The 18358-nt window shown below is 43.8% G+C and overlaps 1 protein-coding gene across 1 annotated transcript in view; it reads left to right on the forward strand.

The window, feature by feature from the left end:
- Positions 1-553: 553 nt before the first annotated feature.
- The window catches only part of LOC126262980 (serine protease easter-like), a 384563-nt gene continuing 366758 nt past the window's right edge, over positions 554-18358 (forward strand). The window contains exon 1 of the mRNA XM_049959933.1: positions 554-651. Within this exon, the coding sequence (XP_049815890.1) occupies positions 570-651 (82 nt within the window). The 5' untranslated portion in view covers positions 554-569. The remainder of the gene's footprint in view (positions 652-18358) is intronic.

Genomic DNA, 18358 nt, shown 5'->3' on the forward strand with positions numbered 1-18358 from the left:
ATGTTGCTGTTTCTTCTACAGCTTCACGATCAGTACGGAGTGGGCGCTTCTGTCTCCCATGATAACAACAGCAGTGTTCGCAGTGCTGAACGCATATATTCCTGGTTTGACGAAGATTCACGACGCCTATAGCATCTCGACACTCCCTTGAAACCACTCGATATTAATTTGAATTGCTCTGACGCGCAACAATCCACATCCCCGCAATTCTAATAATAAATGACCGTCTTCAGCTACATAGGGCGCGCTTGAGGAAACTTTTGGACCTTTTTCCTCGCCGAGTTGAGGTCGTTATCGAGACTGGAGGCGGTGTTACAACATATTAGCGTGATGGCCCCTGGGGATGAGTAATATTTTACCCAGTACACTTATCACTGCAATAGCCTATCGTGTTGTCCAGGTCTGTAGTGCGCCCGCGGCGTTGCGTGAGATTAACCCTGAGGGCGATGTGTCGGGGAGTGCCCGGAGCTACTGGTTTGGCGTAGGGAGAGCGGGCAGCGATCGGCCCTCATTTAACGGAGCGCCCCGCAGCCGGCAGCCAGTGCGTCTCCAGAGCCCGCAGTGCGACCATGGCCAGACGAGGAGCATCACCCGCCTACTGCGCGTGCGCACTCGCCTTCTTCGCAGCGTTCGCCACGACTGCAAGCGCCCGTGAGTACACCGCCATCGCCTAGTTCACGGTGGCGTGGCCCTCACATTCAGCTCGGCACTATGCCGCGGTTGATTGATGTCCATTGTGGTTGATCTGCTATACGTAAACAGATTTGTGAAGCTGTAACCTGATATTAACAAAACTTAGATAAGAACACAGGAACAGTTATGAAATTGTACGTTTGACGTTGTAGTGTCCGAGGAGTAGAAATGTAAACCAGTTCGTATGTAGATACACCTACGATTACAACATATACTATGTTTTAAATTTACACACTACACCAAATTGACTGTGAGGACTGGGACATTCGAATACTTTCATTTAGTCTCGTGAAACTTATCTTAGTATTTACAGTGCTAATGTTTTTCAGTCTTATGTTACCGCCTCTGTACCTATCCAAAACGTATTTAATTATTGCTTCTCACTGTTCTGGAAAACTGTACGTAAAGAAACATAAACGTTATGCTTCGAGGGGTGTTTAGCTGGACCTGATGGACGCCACCACCACCTGTTGGTCCAAAGTACAGCTCACACACAACGAACTTCATGTTTTAATAAAACTGTTTTTAGTTTTTGACTCTTCAGGTAATCTAGTTGCGGAGGAAAAATCAATGTCGAAAAACATTTCAAATGCAGCTGGGTCATAATTTTATTATGTAGCTACAGTAATAGTTCAAGTCAAACGTTCTTATATCTTATAGACATTACCACATTTACATTTTGTAACGATCAACCTCATAAAAATATGCTTAATATGGTGCAGAGCAGAAGTGGAAAATGAAAATAGTTACGCACTGCAATTGTGACAGGTTTTATCGAGTTATCGACCACATTTGCTAGGAGAGTGAACATGTTACGTTAACCGTAGTACGTAAAGTCCTTACTCAGTATCGTGTGTAATGAACACCGAAAAGCCGCACATGTCATAGTACCAGTATAGCGATTTCGGGCAGCTCGTCTTAACTGTAACCAACACTACTTCGTATCTGCGCCCTAGCAGATGACAGGGAGATATTTGTTACACCTACTTCGACTCTGCAGGCTGTGAACAGTACGGTGTTCTTCCTGTTTACGCTGTTTGTGGTTGTGTATTATTTGGTTAGCTTGTGAATTGCATTATGTCGAATACAACTATTTGTAAATGTCCATCTTCACCAAACAAATTTTACAACTCACAATTACCGCTTTCAGCTGCTGTCATTTTAAGATGATATTTATATGGATACACGGTATGTGCTTCAGCACTTATATATATATATATATATATATATATATATATATATATATATATATATATATATATATATATATATCCACTAGAATATTTTGAGATCTGAAGACGGCAGCAGCCGAAACCGGTAATTGCGAGTTGTACAAAATATGTGATCAAGCGGGACCTTTACAAATAAAGTGCCATAACATGATCGCGGACTCATTTACAGACTTTGTCTTCAGTTGATAAATGTGTAATAGAAATCATGGTGCAAAATGTCTGTGTGTATTCATTTAGAATGCTACTAACGAGCCACGAAATGGATGAAACATCAGAAAAAATTACAGTAAGGAAGTTTCCCGTATGAGAAAAAATGTTACCTCTAAGATAAGTTAACAATAATCCTCTGAATTACTTACGTCTTTAGCCAGTAAGAGGATCCTTCCACGTTGATCAATGCTAGCAGAGGAACCTTCGTGGAGTATTGTAATTGTGTGGCAGTTAGGGACCAATGCGATGTAGATAAAGATTCATTCTGCATAGCAGACGCAGAAAACTGAGCCAATGATCCAAGTTGCACGTCTTGCCTCCAGTCTGTTTGAGTGAGGGCTGTCTGGCTGGTTAACGACCGTAGGAAGTCTCTAGGAATCCTTTACTTTTGCGCTTTAGAACGCTGCTACTGAAATAAAATTGATGTCAGCTGAAAGATGAATTTCACAGATCAACCACTATGCAGAAATAATTTCAAAGCCGTTCCGTAAATGATGCCAAATCAAAAACCTCTGTGGGAAAATTACGAATTCATAATCTTAAAATACAGAAATTAGTTCTCGTTATTAGCGGAAGAGGCTGTGACAGCATCTCATTAAACGTTGTTTGATATCAAAATCGTTTCTATTTATTGTGAATAGCGCAAATAATGTCGAAACGATGTTAGTGTTGCTATCAAAACTTTTTATATGCACATAACTGGCGCGGAAGTATCAACAATGATCGTTCTGTGAAACATCCAGACGGATCCTTAAGAGTTTTTAGTGCGACCTATTCATTCTATTTGCTAGCTTTTTATGTTTTCCATCCAACATTTCATGTGATATCCCTTGACAGTTCAGAAGCGCGTGCAAAGTGTTAGGTCCTATGAGGCATAATGTGCAACTACGTCAAATAACCAAAGCTCGACAATTAAAGCTGCAAGGTTGAGAGCCTTGCTTGTGACCTTTAAATGAATCCGTGAGATTTCCCGTCTGCTTTTCAGAACTGTAACGTGACCCCCACTCAGTATGTGTAAGACGTCTTTAGTAATATTTACTTTTTGTTTCAATCTAAGGTGCTTATTTGGTTGGCAGCGGGTTCGCAATTGACGCATTACTACTTCCTTCAACAAGGGAACCTCCCCATCGCACTCCCCTCAGATTTAGTGGTAAGATGAGCCATTGAATAGCCGGTCAAAAACTGAACACGGATCAAGCACGAAAGAAGGTGTACTGAACTGTGGAAAAAAGAAGTAAGAAAGAAGCAGCGAATGGTCCAAAATCGATACGTGCAACATCGAGCAACTGCGCGTGCCCGTGGCGTCGAGGTTATCTGGTCACAGTGTTTGACTGCGAAGGGGTTATATCCGGGTCCAAATCTTCCTGCCTTCTTTTTTTCACAAAATTATGAACTGTTCGCCCGGTCATTGACATGTCTGTTTGCTGTGTTCAAATTTGTGTCTGTGTCGTCGTGTAACGTTCGTTTGCAACAGCGACATCAAACGAAGGGACCTCCAGACGTACTTAGCTCTTATTTGTTCCATTCAAGTACCGCGTGTAATACCTCTTGCGTTCCGTTTTGGAAGTTTTGACTCTTGAATTTCTTCATTGTAACATGGTTCATACCAGTTTATTTGTTAACTTGATTCCCGCGAGATGTCTATTCGGCATCTCGCCTGTTCTCACTATTCATCAAGTTTTATTTGCGACGTTAATATATTCTTCCACATGACTCATATTCTATAACTATTGTTTAGTATGACAACTGCCGAAAAAACAGAAGAAGAACAGACACGTCAATGACCGGAAGGACAGTTCATAAATTTGTGGAAAGAAAGCACGAGGGAGATTTGAACAGGTGTCTCCCGCTTCGCAGTCCGAAACAGTGACAACACAAGTCACTTTGCAAGCCGTTCGATGTTGTACATCCTGAGCTTGACCGTTCACTGCTTCTATTTTACCTCTTTTTTCACACCAGTACATCTTCCTGTTTTCATGCTTGATCTGCCTTCCACTGGCCCATTTTACCACTAAATCTGAGGTGGTGCGACGGGGAGTTTCCCATGTGCGTACCTTTGTCTTCGCACACTTCCAATGAAGTGAAAGAAGCCACTTTTTAGAAAGGTATGTAATTTCAGTGTGTTAACACTAATAATTAAAACGGCGAGTACTCATAAAGCGGGGTGCAGTGTTTTGGGACAGAAGACTTCTTCACAGCCGAAACAGCAGCGCGCGTTACCAGAGCTAACGGCAGACGTCAGAGCATGCGTAACAGTTTTCGCCGCCGCCAGATATGGAAAGTAGTTTCTAGTAAACCGTTATGGGGCAGTGTGTGACAAACTATGTGCTTTTCTCAACAGCTCCGCTAGGTAACCTGTGAATGCACGGTGTCCACCCAACCTGAATAAATGTTTCGATAAATCTATCAGAACGTCATCTCCAGATACAAAACTAAAACTCCGCCCGAACAGGCCATGAAGGCCGAACGGTACAGTTCGGCCGCCGTGTCATCCTCAGACCACAGGCGTCACTGGATGCGGATATGGAGGAGCGTGTGGTCAGAACACAGCTCTCCCGGTCGTACGTCAGTTTACCAGACCGGAGCCGCTATGTCTCAATCAAGTAGCTCCTCAGCTTGCCTCACAAGAGCAGAGTGCAAACCGCTTGCCAAGCGCTCGGCAGACCAGATGGTTACCCATTCAAGTGCTAGCCCAGCCCAACTGCGCTTGACTTCAGTGATCTAACAGGAACCGATGTTACCAATGCGGCAATACCGTCGGTATCTCCAGATATAGCCACTGTATTTAAAGACTCTGGGAAGGAGTTAAGGAAACGCCAATCGATATACAAAATACGAAATGATATTTCTTGCAGGAACATCCTACGGTTTTCATTTATATGTATTTCCTCCTGCTCTTACATCACTATCATACAAATAATGGGTGAAAGTGTTTTTAACAGTGTGTTCGGAGATTTCCGCTACAAACTTCTAGGATTTGTAGAGCGGACTGAGTATATAATATTTTGAATAGGAGCCCCGACGGTTTGAGAGTTCAACTCATCCACTTCTGTTTGGGGAATTGAATTAGGCGAGACGCAGTACAATTGTTACGTACAAATTCAAAACGGAACGTAACGAAATATCCGTTTCATTTAAACACATTTGTTTGTATTATCATTCAAACATTGCGTGCTTACATTATTCCGAAACAAAAAATAATCCAGCATACTTTACGTACAACACAATACTGATGCATTACAACAGCGGCTCGATGTGGCGACCACCAACATTGTTACAGACTTTCGAAGCATGTTCTGGTACACACTCTCCATTCCACCTGATGTCTTTTAAGTTTCTAGTGCAGCGGCCAGAGCTCGTGCGAGCAGATCTTCTTCATCTCTAAAGTGACATCAGGTGGCCGTCTGACATAGTATACGTCATTATACCTACCCTGTTGCCTGTTGCACACCAGGAAAGGCAGCTCTCAGACTTTACTCATTTCCTCAGCAGACGTGGAGGTGTTACTCATATAAACTGAAACCGTCCTGGAACGACGATGGGTTCCTATTCAAAACATTACCTATTCAATCCCCTCTATATGTTCTAGAAGTTTGTAAGGGATATTTACGAACACCCTGCATACGTATTAGGAAGACAGATAAAAACGGTCAAATCGGTCGTGAAAAATACATGCCGCTAGTGTCACGTTTAAACTGCCTTGTGTTCGCAACATATCCTTTAAGTCAACATAAGACCACTGATTGGTTACACTGCGATTTTAGCGACTCTTCAGGGCGATGTATTTACAATTTCACCACCCAAATACCTTTTCTTATTTAGGTGAAAACGCTTGTTTATGAGAGCATAAATTCTTCTTGTAACTGATAAGCGTTTTTTTTCAGTATAGGTTTTTATGTTCCTTCTTAAGATGCGACCGATTGGTACATTCCACTACCAATATGCTACATGTTTTCATATAAACGTAGATACTGGAAACCACTTTAAAAACGAAGTACGGAATACAGATATCAGAGTAGGTTAGGTTGTGTTTACCCAATAACTAATAATTCTCACGTAAGTGCGACATGTTAAAAATGAGGATTATTTTTATAAGACTATAGATTGTCTGCCAGCTTGTCTATTTTCTGCAGTATTAACAATATCCTTTTAAGTTTTTACGTTCTTTTTCGTAGCGCTTCTCGTGCCGGCATCTTCAAGTCATTAATTTCGAGAATACTGGAACAAATAAGTCACTTTGTCCACATTATGTTTGCATTATGTACAGGAGGTCCGTCCTGAAACTTTATGCGATTTACCTTCCTGAACCGAGTAAGTTCAACGTTGTTAATTCTCTGGTCGCAAATGGATGATACATATCTTTACTTTTAATCTGAGTTTAGTTTCCATATGTAACAAACTCGAAAAGTTGGGGGAGTTGTACATACAGTGATGGAGCGGTAGCTAAATAATTATACCAGTGATATTAACATAATTATAGTCATATGTGAAGCAGACATTTGCCGGCCGCGGTGGTCTAGCGGTTCTGGCGCTGCAGTCCGGAACCGCGGGACTGCTACGGTCGCAGGTTCGAATCCTGCCTTGGGCATGGGTGTGTGTGATGTCCTTAGGTTAGTTAGGTTTAAGTAGTTCTAAGTTCTAGGGGACTTATGACCTAAGATGTTGAGTCCCATAGTGCTCAGAGCCATTTGAATCATTTTTGAAGCAGACATAATTTGCTTACAAATTCGAACCTTTTGGATGATTTCACTGCACAGCGAAGAAAAAGAAAAAAGCAGTATACAAAGATTTTAAGCTAAACGAAGACGGAAAAGGGTTTATAAATTTCTTTTAATTTAAAAATTTAGCGCTTTGAAAGTTACCCTGTAAACAGATTCCGACAGGCAATCTACAGGCGTAAACTACTTTAAATCACGATTCGAATTTGTTCAAGGGATATAACTTTTAATTAGTCTACATGCAGCATACACACTACCAATGCAGTTCCTTAACTCATCAGAAACAGTAGCGGCACACAGGCATTTCTCAGCAGTGTCAGAGGAGCGACTAGATCTCGGTACGTCTGCCTCGTTAGCCGCGGCATTTTGATCCCGTGTTTCTGTTCCTCAAATCGTGTTCATCACTTGTCGTTTCTTGCATCACATCTGCTTAAGGTGTGTGTGTGTGTGTGTGTGTGTGTGTGTGTGTGTGTGTGTGTGTGTCTCACAGACGTTAGCTGTTCTTGTAACTATAAGCTGACAAGAACTGTTCGAAATAACGCGAACACTGAAACGGTAGAAGCGGAGATAAGCTATTTTGATGGACGGATAACCATGCTTAAAAGTATAATACCTATATATACACTACTGGCCACTAAAATTGCTGCACCACGAAGATGAGGTGCTACAGGCGCGAAATTTAACTGACAGGAAGAAGATGCTGTGATATGCAAATGATTAGCTTTTCAGAGCATTCACACAAAGTTGGCGCCGGTGGCGACACCTACAACGTGCTGACACGAGGAAAGTTTCCAGCCGATTTCTCATACACCAACAGCAGTTGACAGGCGTTGCCTGGTGAAACGTTGTTGTGATGCCTCGTGTAAGGAGAAGAAATGCGTACCATCACGTATCTGACTTTGATAAAGGTAGGATTGTAGCCTATCGCGATTGCGATTTATCGTATCGCGACATTGCCGCTCGCGTTGGTCGAGATCCAATGACTGTCAGCAGAATATGGAATCGGTGGGTTCAGGAGGGTAATGTGGAACGCCGTGCTGGATCCCAACGGCCTCGTATCACTAGCAGTCGAGATGACAGGCATCTTATCCGCATGGCTGTAACGTTTCGTGCAGCCACGTCTCGATCCCTGAGACAACAGATGGGGTCGTTTGCAAGACAAAAACCATCTGCACGAACAGTTCGACGACGTTTGCAGCAGCATAGCTGCATCAGCTCGGAGACCATGGCTGCGGTTACCCTTGACGCTGCATCACAGACAGGGGTGCCTGCGTGGTGTACTCAATGACGAACCTGGGTGCACGAATGGCAAAACGTCATTTTTTGGATGAATCCAGGTTCTGTTACAGCATCATAATGGTCGCATCCGTGTTTGGTGGCATCGCGGTGAACGTACATTGGAAACGTGTATACGTCATCGCAATACTGGCGTATCACCCGGCGTGATGGTACGGGGTGCCACTGGTTACACGTCTCGGTCACCTCTTGTTCGCATTGTCGGCACTTTGAACAGTGGACGTTACATTTCAGATGTGTTACGACCCGTGGCTCTACCCTTCATTCGATCCCTGCCAAACCCTACATTTCAGCAGGATAATGCATGACCGCATGTTGCAGGTCTTGTACGGGCCTTTCTGGATACAGAAAATGTTCGACTGCTGCCCTGGCCAGCGCGTTCTCCAGATTGCTCACCAACTGAAAACGTCTGGTCAATGGTGGCCAAGCAACTGTGGTATCGTGTTGAAGCTGCATGGGCAGCTGTACCTGTACACGACATCCAAGCTCTGTTTGACTCAATGACCAGGCGAATCAATGCCGTTATTACGGCCAGAGGTGGTTGTTTTGGGTACTGATTTCTCAGGATCTATGCACCCAAATTGCGTGAAAATGTAATCACATTTCAGTTATAGTATAATGTATTTGTCCAATGAATACCCGTTTATCATCTGCATTTCTTCTTGATGTAGCAATTTTAATGGCCAGGAGTGTAGTTTAGAAACCCCGTCTACTGTCTACTAATACAGTTCAGTCCATTTACCGTGAACTTTCTCACTTTGGGGCCCAAAGCAGATTGACTCTCCCAAAGCATGCCGCAGTTCAGATATGGGCTAGACAAGCAGGTGTATCGAAGCTTTTCTTTCATCTGTGGCATACTGGAAGAAGACGAGTATTTCTAGGCAGTGTATAATATACTGAACACTGGCAACAACCGCTAAGAAAGAAATGAGAAAATAACATCTGGGCTAGAGTGTGGTATTCGACCCTTTTACTTCCTCTCGATTGTCCAGGAATTTTGTTTGTCACGACAGACTAATTGTAGCGTAGTCAGAGATGTGCCTTACGTTCGAAGGTTATAATTCTGGTTTTGAGTAGGAAAAGCCAACGTATGTGAGGTCCACATAAAGGTTTCGCCAACAGATTGATTTGTCGCCTAACTTATTATTTACGTTCGCCCCTTATTGATGCACTTTTAGTCATAAATCTGAAACTGCAAGATAAATTCAGACAACCAATATATGGTACTGGACAAGTCTCTTACGAGTATTTTGATACATAAAGTGTATCGCGCATCAAGTACGAAAACTGCAGAAGGGGCCCCACTACGTCACTTCCACCAAGAATGAGTTTTAAGGAGCTTTCATTTCAGGTGTAAAAGATGATGGCTTCATTCTTTTCATCGCGCCACACACATTAAAATGAAAAGGAAACTGCGTGATCAATATAAAGGATGCGAAACACGTATTTTTGTCCACGGGGGTTATCTCATGTTACTCCCCAAATGGCGTCGATATAAGGAACACCCTACGAAAAACGGAAAACCTCCAGTGGTGATATAGCTCTAGGGGAAACGGCAACCAGTAATCCTATTATGCTAGAAACGCTTATTTAGCCAGTAGATGTGGTATTCCGTTGAGCCTTTGGGCCGTTAAAAGCCAGTTAATGGTTACATACTTCAAATGTAGGTGGCAGGTTGACAACAGGACGGCACAAGCGTCTTTGTTCACAAATTAGTGAAACTTCGGCAGAAAGTGCCGTGGAGTTTCGTGATACATGCATCAGCGGTATGTCCCTTGCAGCAGTTTAGACACTCCTCGGAGCTATCCTATCGTAGTAGCTATAGTTAAGCAGCGAACACGAAATAACATGAAACTTCCAGGCAGATTAAAACTGTGTGCCGGACCGATACTCGAACTCGGGACCTTTGTCTTTCGAGGGCAAGTGCTCTACCGTCTAAGCTACCCAAGCACTACTCACGCCCCCCTCCTCACAGCTTCATTTCCACCAGTGCTTCGTCTCCTACCTTCCAGGCGTGGGCGTGAGTCGTGTTTGGGTAGCTCAGACGGTAGAGCACTTGCCCGCGAAAAGCAAAGGTCCCGAGTTCGAGTATCGGGCCGGCACAGAGTTATAATCTGCTAGGAAGTCACATATCGGAACATACCTCGCTGCAGAGTGAAAATTTCATTCTGGAGACAAAATATCATGTAACTACTGTATTGTCGCTTTTCTAAGTGTTCTACATACAACTCCTGAGACAACATAAATTCCTTGTATAGACAGACGAGGTGTAAATTTCTCGTTTGTCCTTGGCCCAAATATAACTGAATCCATTTTTACGACACAGTGTGATTTTGTTGTGCAGGTACACAGCGCAAAGAGCCATTAAAAAGCGTCTACTATTGTGGAGGTCTGCGAAGATACATTCAGAAGTGCGAGCACGGATGAATGAATCCTCATTGTCTTATCTTCCGGCACGATAGCACACGACGACCAACACACAAACTAAGAGCTTGCGAAACTTTCTAACCTTAAAGTAAGCCATTCAACCTCACTTTTTGCTAATTTCATACTGCAATGCATATAGAAATTACACGCGAGAGAAAATCAATGGATGATGTTATTATCTGGACAAATAGTGATAAGTTTTCACAATAGGACATACACTCCTGGAAATTGAAATAAGAACACCGTGAATTCATTGTCCCAGGAAGGGGAAACTTTATTGACACATTCCTGGGGTCAGATACGTCACATGATCACACTGACAGAACCACAGGCACATAGACACAGGCAACAGAGCATGCACAATGTCGGCACTAGTACAGTGTATATCCACCTTTCGCAGCAATGCAGGCTGCTATTCTCCCATGGAGACGATCGTAGAGATGCTGGATGTAGTCCTGTGGAACGGCTTGCCATGCCATTTCCACCTGGCGCCTCAGTTGGACCAGCGTTCGTGCTGGACGTGCAGACCGCGTGAGACGACGCTTCATCCAGTCCCAAACATGCTCAATGGGGGACAGATCCGGAGATCTTGCTGGCCAGGGTAGTTGACTTACACCTTCTAGAGCACGTTGGGTGGCACGGGATACATGCGGACGTGCATTGTCCTGTTGGAACAGCAAGTTCCCTTGCCGGTCTAGGAATGGTAGAACGATGGGTTCGATGACGGTTTGGATGTACCGTACACTATTCAGTGTCCCCTCGACGATCACCAGTGGTGTACGGCCAGTGTAGGAGATCGCTCCCCACACCATGATGCCGGGTGTTGGCCCTGTGTGCCTCGGTCGTATGCAGTCCTGATTGTGGCGCTCACTTGCACGGCGCCAAACACGCATACGACCATCATTGGCACCAAGGCAGAAGCGACTCTCATCGCTGAAGACGACACGTCTCCATTCGTCCCTCCATTCACGCCTGTCGCGACACCACTGGAGGCGGGCTGCACGATGTTGGGGCGTGAGCGGAAGACGGCCTAACGGTGTGCGGGACCGTAGCCCAGCTTCATGGAGACGGTTGCGAATGGCCCTCGCCGATACCCCAGGAGCAACAGTGTCCCTAATTTGCTGGGAAGTGGCGGTGCGGTCCCCTACGGCACTGCGTAGGATCCTACGGTCTTGGCGTGCATCCGTGCGTCGCTGCGGTCCGGTCCCAGGTCGACGGGCACGTGCACCTTCCGCCGACCACTGGCGACAACATCGATGTACTGTGGAGACCTCACGCCCCACGTGTTGAGCAATTCGGGGGTACGTCCACCCGGCCTCCCGCATGCCCACTATACGCCCTCGCTCAAAGTCCGTCAACTGCACATACGGTTCACGTCCACGCTGTCGCGGCATGCTACCAGTGTTAAAGACTGCGATGGAGCTCCGTATGCCACGGCAAACTGGCTGACACTGACGGCGGCGGTGCACAAATGCTGCGCAGCTAGCGCCATTCGACGGCCAACACCGCGGTTCCTGGTGTGTCCGCTGTGCCGTGCGTGTGATCATTGCTTGTACAGCCCTCTCGCAGTGTCCGGAGCAAGTATGGTGGGTCTGACACACCGGTGTCAATGTGTTCTTTTTTCCATTTCCATGAGTGTAGAAGAAGCTAGCGTAACTGCAAGAGTTACAAAAAATCTTGAGGACAAATGGAAGCTTTGTGCGATTTAACAACCCAGGCTATTTCGTACTTGAAAAGTTAGTGAACTCATTTTATAGACTGTTTGAAAATAGCCATAATAATTGTTACAAGCACAATGTAATTTCAGGATATTGATACTTTTCCTAATCAAAAGCGAAACGCTTCACAAAATATGGGTTGCAGCTTTCACTCAAACAAGCGAGTCCGCCGCTCGTGGTCTCGCGGTAGTGCTCTGGCTCCTGAGCACGGGGTGCCGGGTTCGATTCCCGGCGGGATCTGGGAGTTTCACCTACACCGAGATGAGTGGGCGTTGTTGTGTCGTCTTCATCATTATCATTCATGCTCATTACTGTTGGAGGAAGGCAACGGCAGACCACCTCCATTAGGACCTTGCGTAATGCGGCGGTGCGGGTCTCCCGCATCGTTCCCCTACGCTCTGTCAAGGCGTGTGGGACTTCATTTTCATTTTGTGCGCATTTTTGTTTAGTCTTGTGTTCCACGACCTGGTGCTACCTTTCCAGCTGAAGCCACTTGGGAGACATATTGTCAAGTGTCGCTTCGTTTCCTGTACTGCCTGTGATGAATTGGTGTGTTGTGTAGTGTTTTGTAGTTTCGTATATTGATTACAGGAGGCAGAGGATGAAACAAGGTCCTGCACACTATCTACTCCTCTGGAATATCACTAAGGGAGACGCAGACTTGAATGTACTCATCAACGGGCGGATCACCAACAAAGACGTTACATACATTCAATAGATGACACTGCCGAGAAGTTTGGAGTAACATAATTGCCATTATATGTAATAACTATGGTACAGAACGTTTTGTAAGCGCTAGGAGATTAATACAATTTGCTTCTTCGTTCATTTGTTACGTAAACATTTCCAGATTCCTAAGAATGCGCATCAGAATCAGTTTTAATCGTCTCCACGTCAGTGGAACTAAATGACTCTACAGCTTGCTTAGTGTCTCTGAAATGATGCTGCATGCAGAACCTTTTTAGGTAGAGACCGCCTGAAATGATGGCAGAGTAGGGACTCGAAAGATGCGTAAACACACAGCAGATAAACACGAAGTATAAGCCTCACTTTGTAATTGTAAGTAACAGTTGACAAGACGTTAAATTATCACTTATTCTCTGAAGTAGCAGTAATGTCGTTTTAACTTCTAAACATTTGCAGACGAATCGTAAGGCTGAGCTAGATGCATTTGTGGGGCTCTCATTTTCGGATTTTCTAATGGTAACTATTTTACATGTACAACGATAGTGGTTTGTTTGCCCATGCAATATATGATTGATGCAATGACTTCTAAAATGAAAAAAGTAACAAGTACCGTAATTAACTATATTGAACATTTTCCATATAGTGACAACTATATATATATATATATATATATATATATATATATATATATATATATATATATATATATATATATATGTCAGGCTTTCGAAAGCACCATAGTACAGCAACTGCATTAATCAAAATAACTGATGACATTAAACATGCTATGGACAGACGTGAAGCTACCATCCTAACACTGCTTGACTTTAGCAAGGCTTTTGATACAGTTGACTTTGATATATTACTAATTAAACCGAGCGAGGTGGCGCAGTGGCTAGACACTGGACTCGCATTCTGGAGGACGACGGTTCAATCCCACGTCCGGCCATCCTGATTTAGGTTTTCCGTGATTTCCCTAAATCGCTCCAGGCAAATGCCGGGATGGTTCCTTTCAAAGGGCACGGCCGACTTCCTTCCCTGTCCTTCCCTAATCCGATAAGACCGATGACCTCGCTGTCTGGTCTCTTTCCCCAAAACAACCAACCAACTAATTAAAATGAAACAGCTGAATTTCTCAAACAGCGCAATACTTTGGTTCGACAGCTACCTCAAAAACAGAAGTCAACAAGTCATATGTGGGTCGGAAAAGTCATCATGGAAAAACGTGCGCTCTGGAGTTCCCCAAGGCTCCGTCCTTGGTCCATTACTCTTCTCACTGCACATTTCTCCAGTGATTCACTCCTGCAACTACCATCTATATGCCGACGACATCCAACTGTACATAAGTGCAAGCCCCAAGAACATTGCTGACGCAGTAGCGAGTATGAACGCAGATCTTTGCTCTGTTTCTCGATGGGCACAGAACCTAGGTCTGAAACTAAACCCCAAGAAATCCCAGGTCATACTTATATCTCATCCAAAGTTAATCAGCCGGTACTTTCGCGAAACAGTCCCTCAAATACTCCTCAATGGTACCCAACTACCATACCAAAAAACAGTAAAAGACCTTGGAATAATCTTGGATGAACACCTAAACTGGGAAGAACAAACAGTCACAGCTTGCCGGAAATCGCTCTCCTCCCTACATGCAATTCAAAAATTTAGTCAAATATTTCCAACCCATGTTAAACAAACATTAGTCCAAACACTAGTCTTGCCTAATCTTTACTACTGTGATGTTGTTCAACACGGCACAAATAGTGAAAATTCGAGATGCCTCGAGCTAGTGATGAATGCTTGCGTTAGATACGTGTGCAATATACGGTTGTATGATCATATCAGTCCTTCATACTCCCAGCTAGGTTGGATACGCCCACATAAGGCACGCGATCTCCACACGATGTGCTTATTTCATCGATTTCTTAGCCACTGGTGCCCCCAATACTTATCTTCTCACATTAAACACCTATCATCATTCCACAACCGCAATACCAGATCGAATACGTCTAGCATCTTGGCTGTACCTTTACATAACACAAAATCTTTCTCCGTGTCATTCTCCATCTCAGCCATACGACTATGGAACACGCTCCCCTGTGATCTGCGTCTTATCCAGAACCACTCAACATTCAAGAGGGAACTCAGAACTTACATATTAGGGACGGTATAGCCACCATTGTTGTGCCCCTCTCATCTCTTTCTTTCTCCTCTCCATCATAGCTTCGAATTTAACCATTCCATTTCTCTTCCTCTAACCTATCTACCTCTTCTATATCTCTTTCACACCATTCTATCGTCTTATGTCTCTGCTCGATGCGAATAACTCACAAGCTGCAAGAACATAACGAGAAAATTCCCAACTAGCAATAGGACTGACATTCATAAAAGAAAAATATGTTTACTTTTATATACATAGTCATTACTGTTATTATTATTATTATTCTTGATTGTTATAGTTATTTTTTGATTGTTATAATTATCATTGTACTACTGTTGTAATCTCTATTTCCTTTTCTTTAACATTAATACTGTATAACACGTTATATGTCCTTAACGTTCTGTAGAAACTTTAATTCGTTCAATCTGAGTATGCCTGGTTGCCAGGTAAAATAAATGCATAAATAAATAAATATATCGCAAGAATTTCGTTAGGCATCTAAATTCAGGTCTAAATTATAGGTTGATGTGTAAGTTCTTAGCGTTTTTCCGTAAGTTTAATAAACGCAACAGATACACATAATAGAGACTTAAGTTATCAATGATATATTGTCCTTCACTATTTGAAATAGTCTACCAACGCTAGGGTAGATTCAGCGACGGTAGAAGTAACATGGTTTTGAGGCGAAGAACTCGTAGAGTCATGTTCAGAGTGCATTTTCATCCGGAAAGGAAGTTCCTTGAATACTTTTACAGAGCGGAAAAGGTGAAAATCTGAGGGCCCAAGATCAGGTGAATATGTGCGTGCGGAATGACTTCCCAGACCAACTCCTGTAGTGCTTTGCCGGCCTACCGAGCGAAGTGCCCCAGCGGTTAGCACAGGGGACCCGCAGTCGGGCCGACAACGATTCAAACCCGCTGCCGGCCATCCTGATTTAGATTTTCCGTGATTTCCCTTAATCGCTTCAGCCAAATGCCGAGATGGTTCTTTTCAAAGGGCACGGCCGTGACGATTTCTTTTACCATCATTCCCTAATCCGAGCCAGTGCCCCGTTTCTAATGACCTTGTCGTCAACGGGACGTTAATCTCCTCCTCCTCTTCTTGTTAGCCTAGCGGAATGCGGGCCGCCGGTATCACGGAATAGCATCGCTTCACGCTGTCTTCCTGGTCGTTGTTCCTGGACTGTGTACGCAGGCCGTCTCAGTTGTTGACAGAGACTGTCAGCAGTGATGGTTACACCTCGGGGAAGCAATTCGTAGCACACCACACCTTCGCCTTCCCGCTAGATGCATAACATTATTTTTTGTGGACGTGCGCAGGTCTTTGTACAGCGAGTTGCGCTTTGTTTGGGCTCCACCACTCATTTCTTTTCTTATGTTAGCATAAAGACACCATTTGTCGTCACCAGTAACGATACAGGATAATGGTCGGTATTGTTTACTACCCTATTGATGCCAAGCAAGCTGAGATGCGCTTATGGCCACCCACGATTTTTGTGATTTTGGCTCAGAGCACGCAGTACTCATACACCCAATTATTGAACATTCCCCTTTCCAAGTAAATGTTGCACTGTCGTGGAATGATCATAGTTCATCACATCTGCGAATTATCCAGTCTGCTGACGTGCATTATTGTGGATTAATACGTTTAAATTATCTCCTTCAAACCTTGAAAGTCTTCCTGAGTGCGGAAAGTCACTAATGTCAAAATGATCTTCCTTAAACTGAGAAAACCATTTCCTTGTCGTGCTCCGTACAATAGCTTCTTCTTCATACACGGTGCAGATATTTCTGGCTGCCTTCGCTGCTGTCACCCCTCTTTTGAACTCAAACAGAACACTTATGAAATGTTACGATTTCTCCGCTTGGCGCTCCATTTTCTAGCGTACACAGTTTCACTCACTATCTCCAAATGACGAAATGACTACATGTGAACTCAAGTAGCAGCAGTGAACTACAAATAAAAAATGACAATCGATAAATAAAATGTGCTCTCACAGGGCGCATGCTGTGAAGCTGTCATGTCATTTACAGTATCACTTCTTTCTTGCTATATGAAACAAACTGAAATGGTTAAATCGAGGAATTATTAATCACAAATGAAACTTATAGCTCGTCTCAAGATGAATTTAGTAATTTTTTTCCCTATACAGGACGTTTCACTAAATAATTAAAATCTTTGTGATCAAACCGTGAAACGCGATGTGTACTTGCAGTGTTCAAATGGTTCAAATGGCTCTGAGCACTATGGGACTCAACTGCTGAGGTCATTAGTCTCCTAGAACTTAGAACTAGTTAAACCTAACTAACCTAAGGACACCACAAACATCCATGCCCGAGGCAGGATTCGAACCTGCGACCGTAGCGGTCTTGCGGTTCCAGACTGCAGCGCCTTTAACCGCACGGCCACTTCGGCCGGCTCTTGCAGTGTGGCAGGCCTAAGATTTTCAGTGCAGACTAACTAGAAATCAGTCAATAAAGAAGCCAATTGCTTCTGTGGAGCGTCAGTTAGTACTTCTTCCAAGAAATAGGCTTTCGGTGTGGCTGTGTAGGGTCACTGACCGTGGCCACATAAACGCAAAACAACCTTTTCGAGTACAACATGATGTTCGTCGATTTAATGTATTCATCAATATATTATTTGCTTTATATGATATAATTCTAAATTGAAATGTTGGAAAGTATTCACTGAGATACTGACAGTTAGTAGGTTCAAAGGTGGATCCATACTTAACGAAGCCATCGCCCCATGTCTTCTACTGTCATTCTCAGATTCTAGTTCGCATAAAAATATCAAAACTATGAAGTAGTCGATGTGATACACTGTGTTGTGCCTTCAGAAACAATTTATTGTTGCTTTGTATGATACAGAATTTGAAACATCTCTTGCATCTATCATTTAAATATTAGTTTTAACGGACTGTTCTACCATCAGCAGAGTCCATTTACGAATTGGGGATAGATTAATTTTTTTTTGCTATTAAATATAAGTGGAAAGCAGTCCCCCCCTAGCCGAGTGGTGAGCGCGTCTGACTGCCATACAGCGGGACCAGTTTCGATTCCCCGCCAGGTCGGAGATTTTCTCCACTCGGGAATTGGGCGCTGTGTGTTGCCCTCATCATTTTATCATCATCATCGCCACGCTAGTCGATCAGTGTGGCGCCAAAAGAAGAGACTTGCATCTCGGCAGTCGAACTTCCCTAGGTGTGGTCAACCAGCC

The sequence above is a fragment of the Schistocerca nitens genome, chromosome 1 (genome assembly GCF_023898315.1).
Source record: "Schistocerca nitens isolate TAMUIC-IGC-003100 chromosome 1, iqSchNite1.1, whole genome shotgun sequence".
Lineage (NCBI taxonomy): Eukaryota > Metazoa > Arthropoda > Insecta > Orthoptera > Acrididae > Schistocerca > Schistocerca nitens.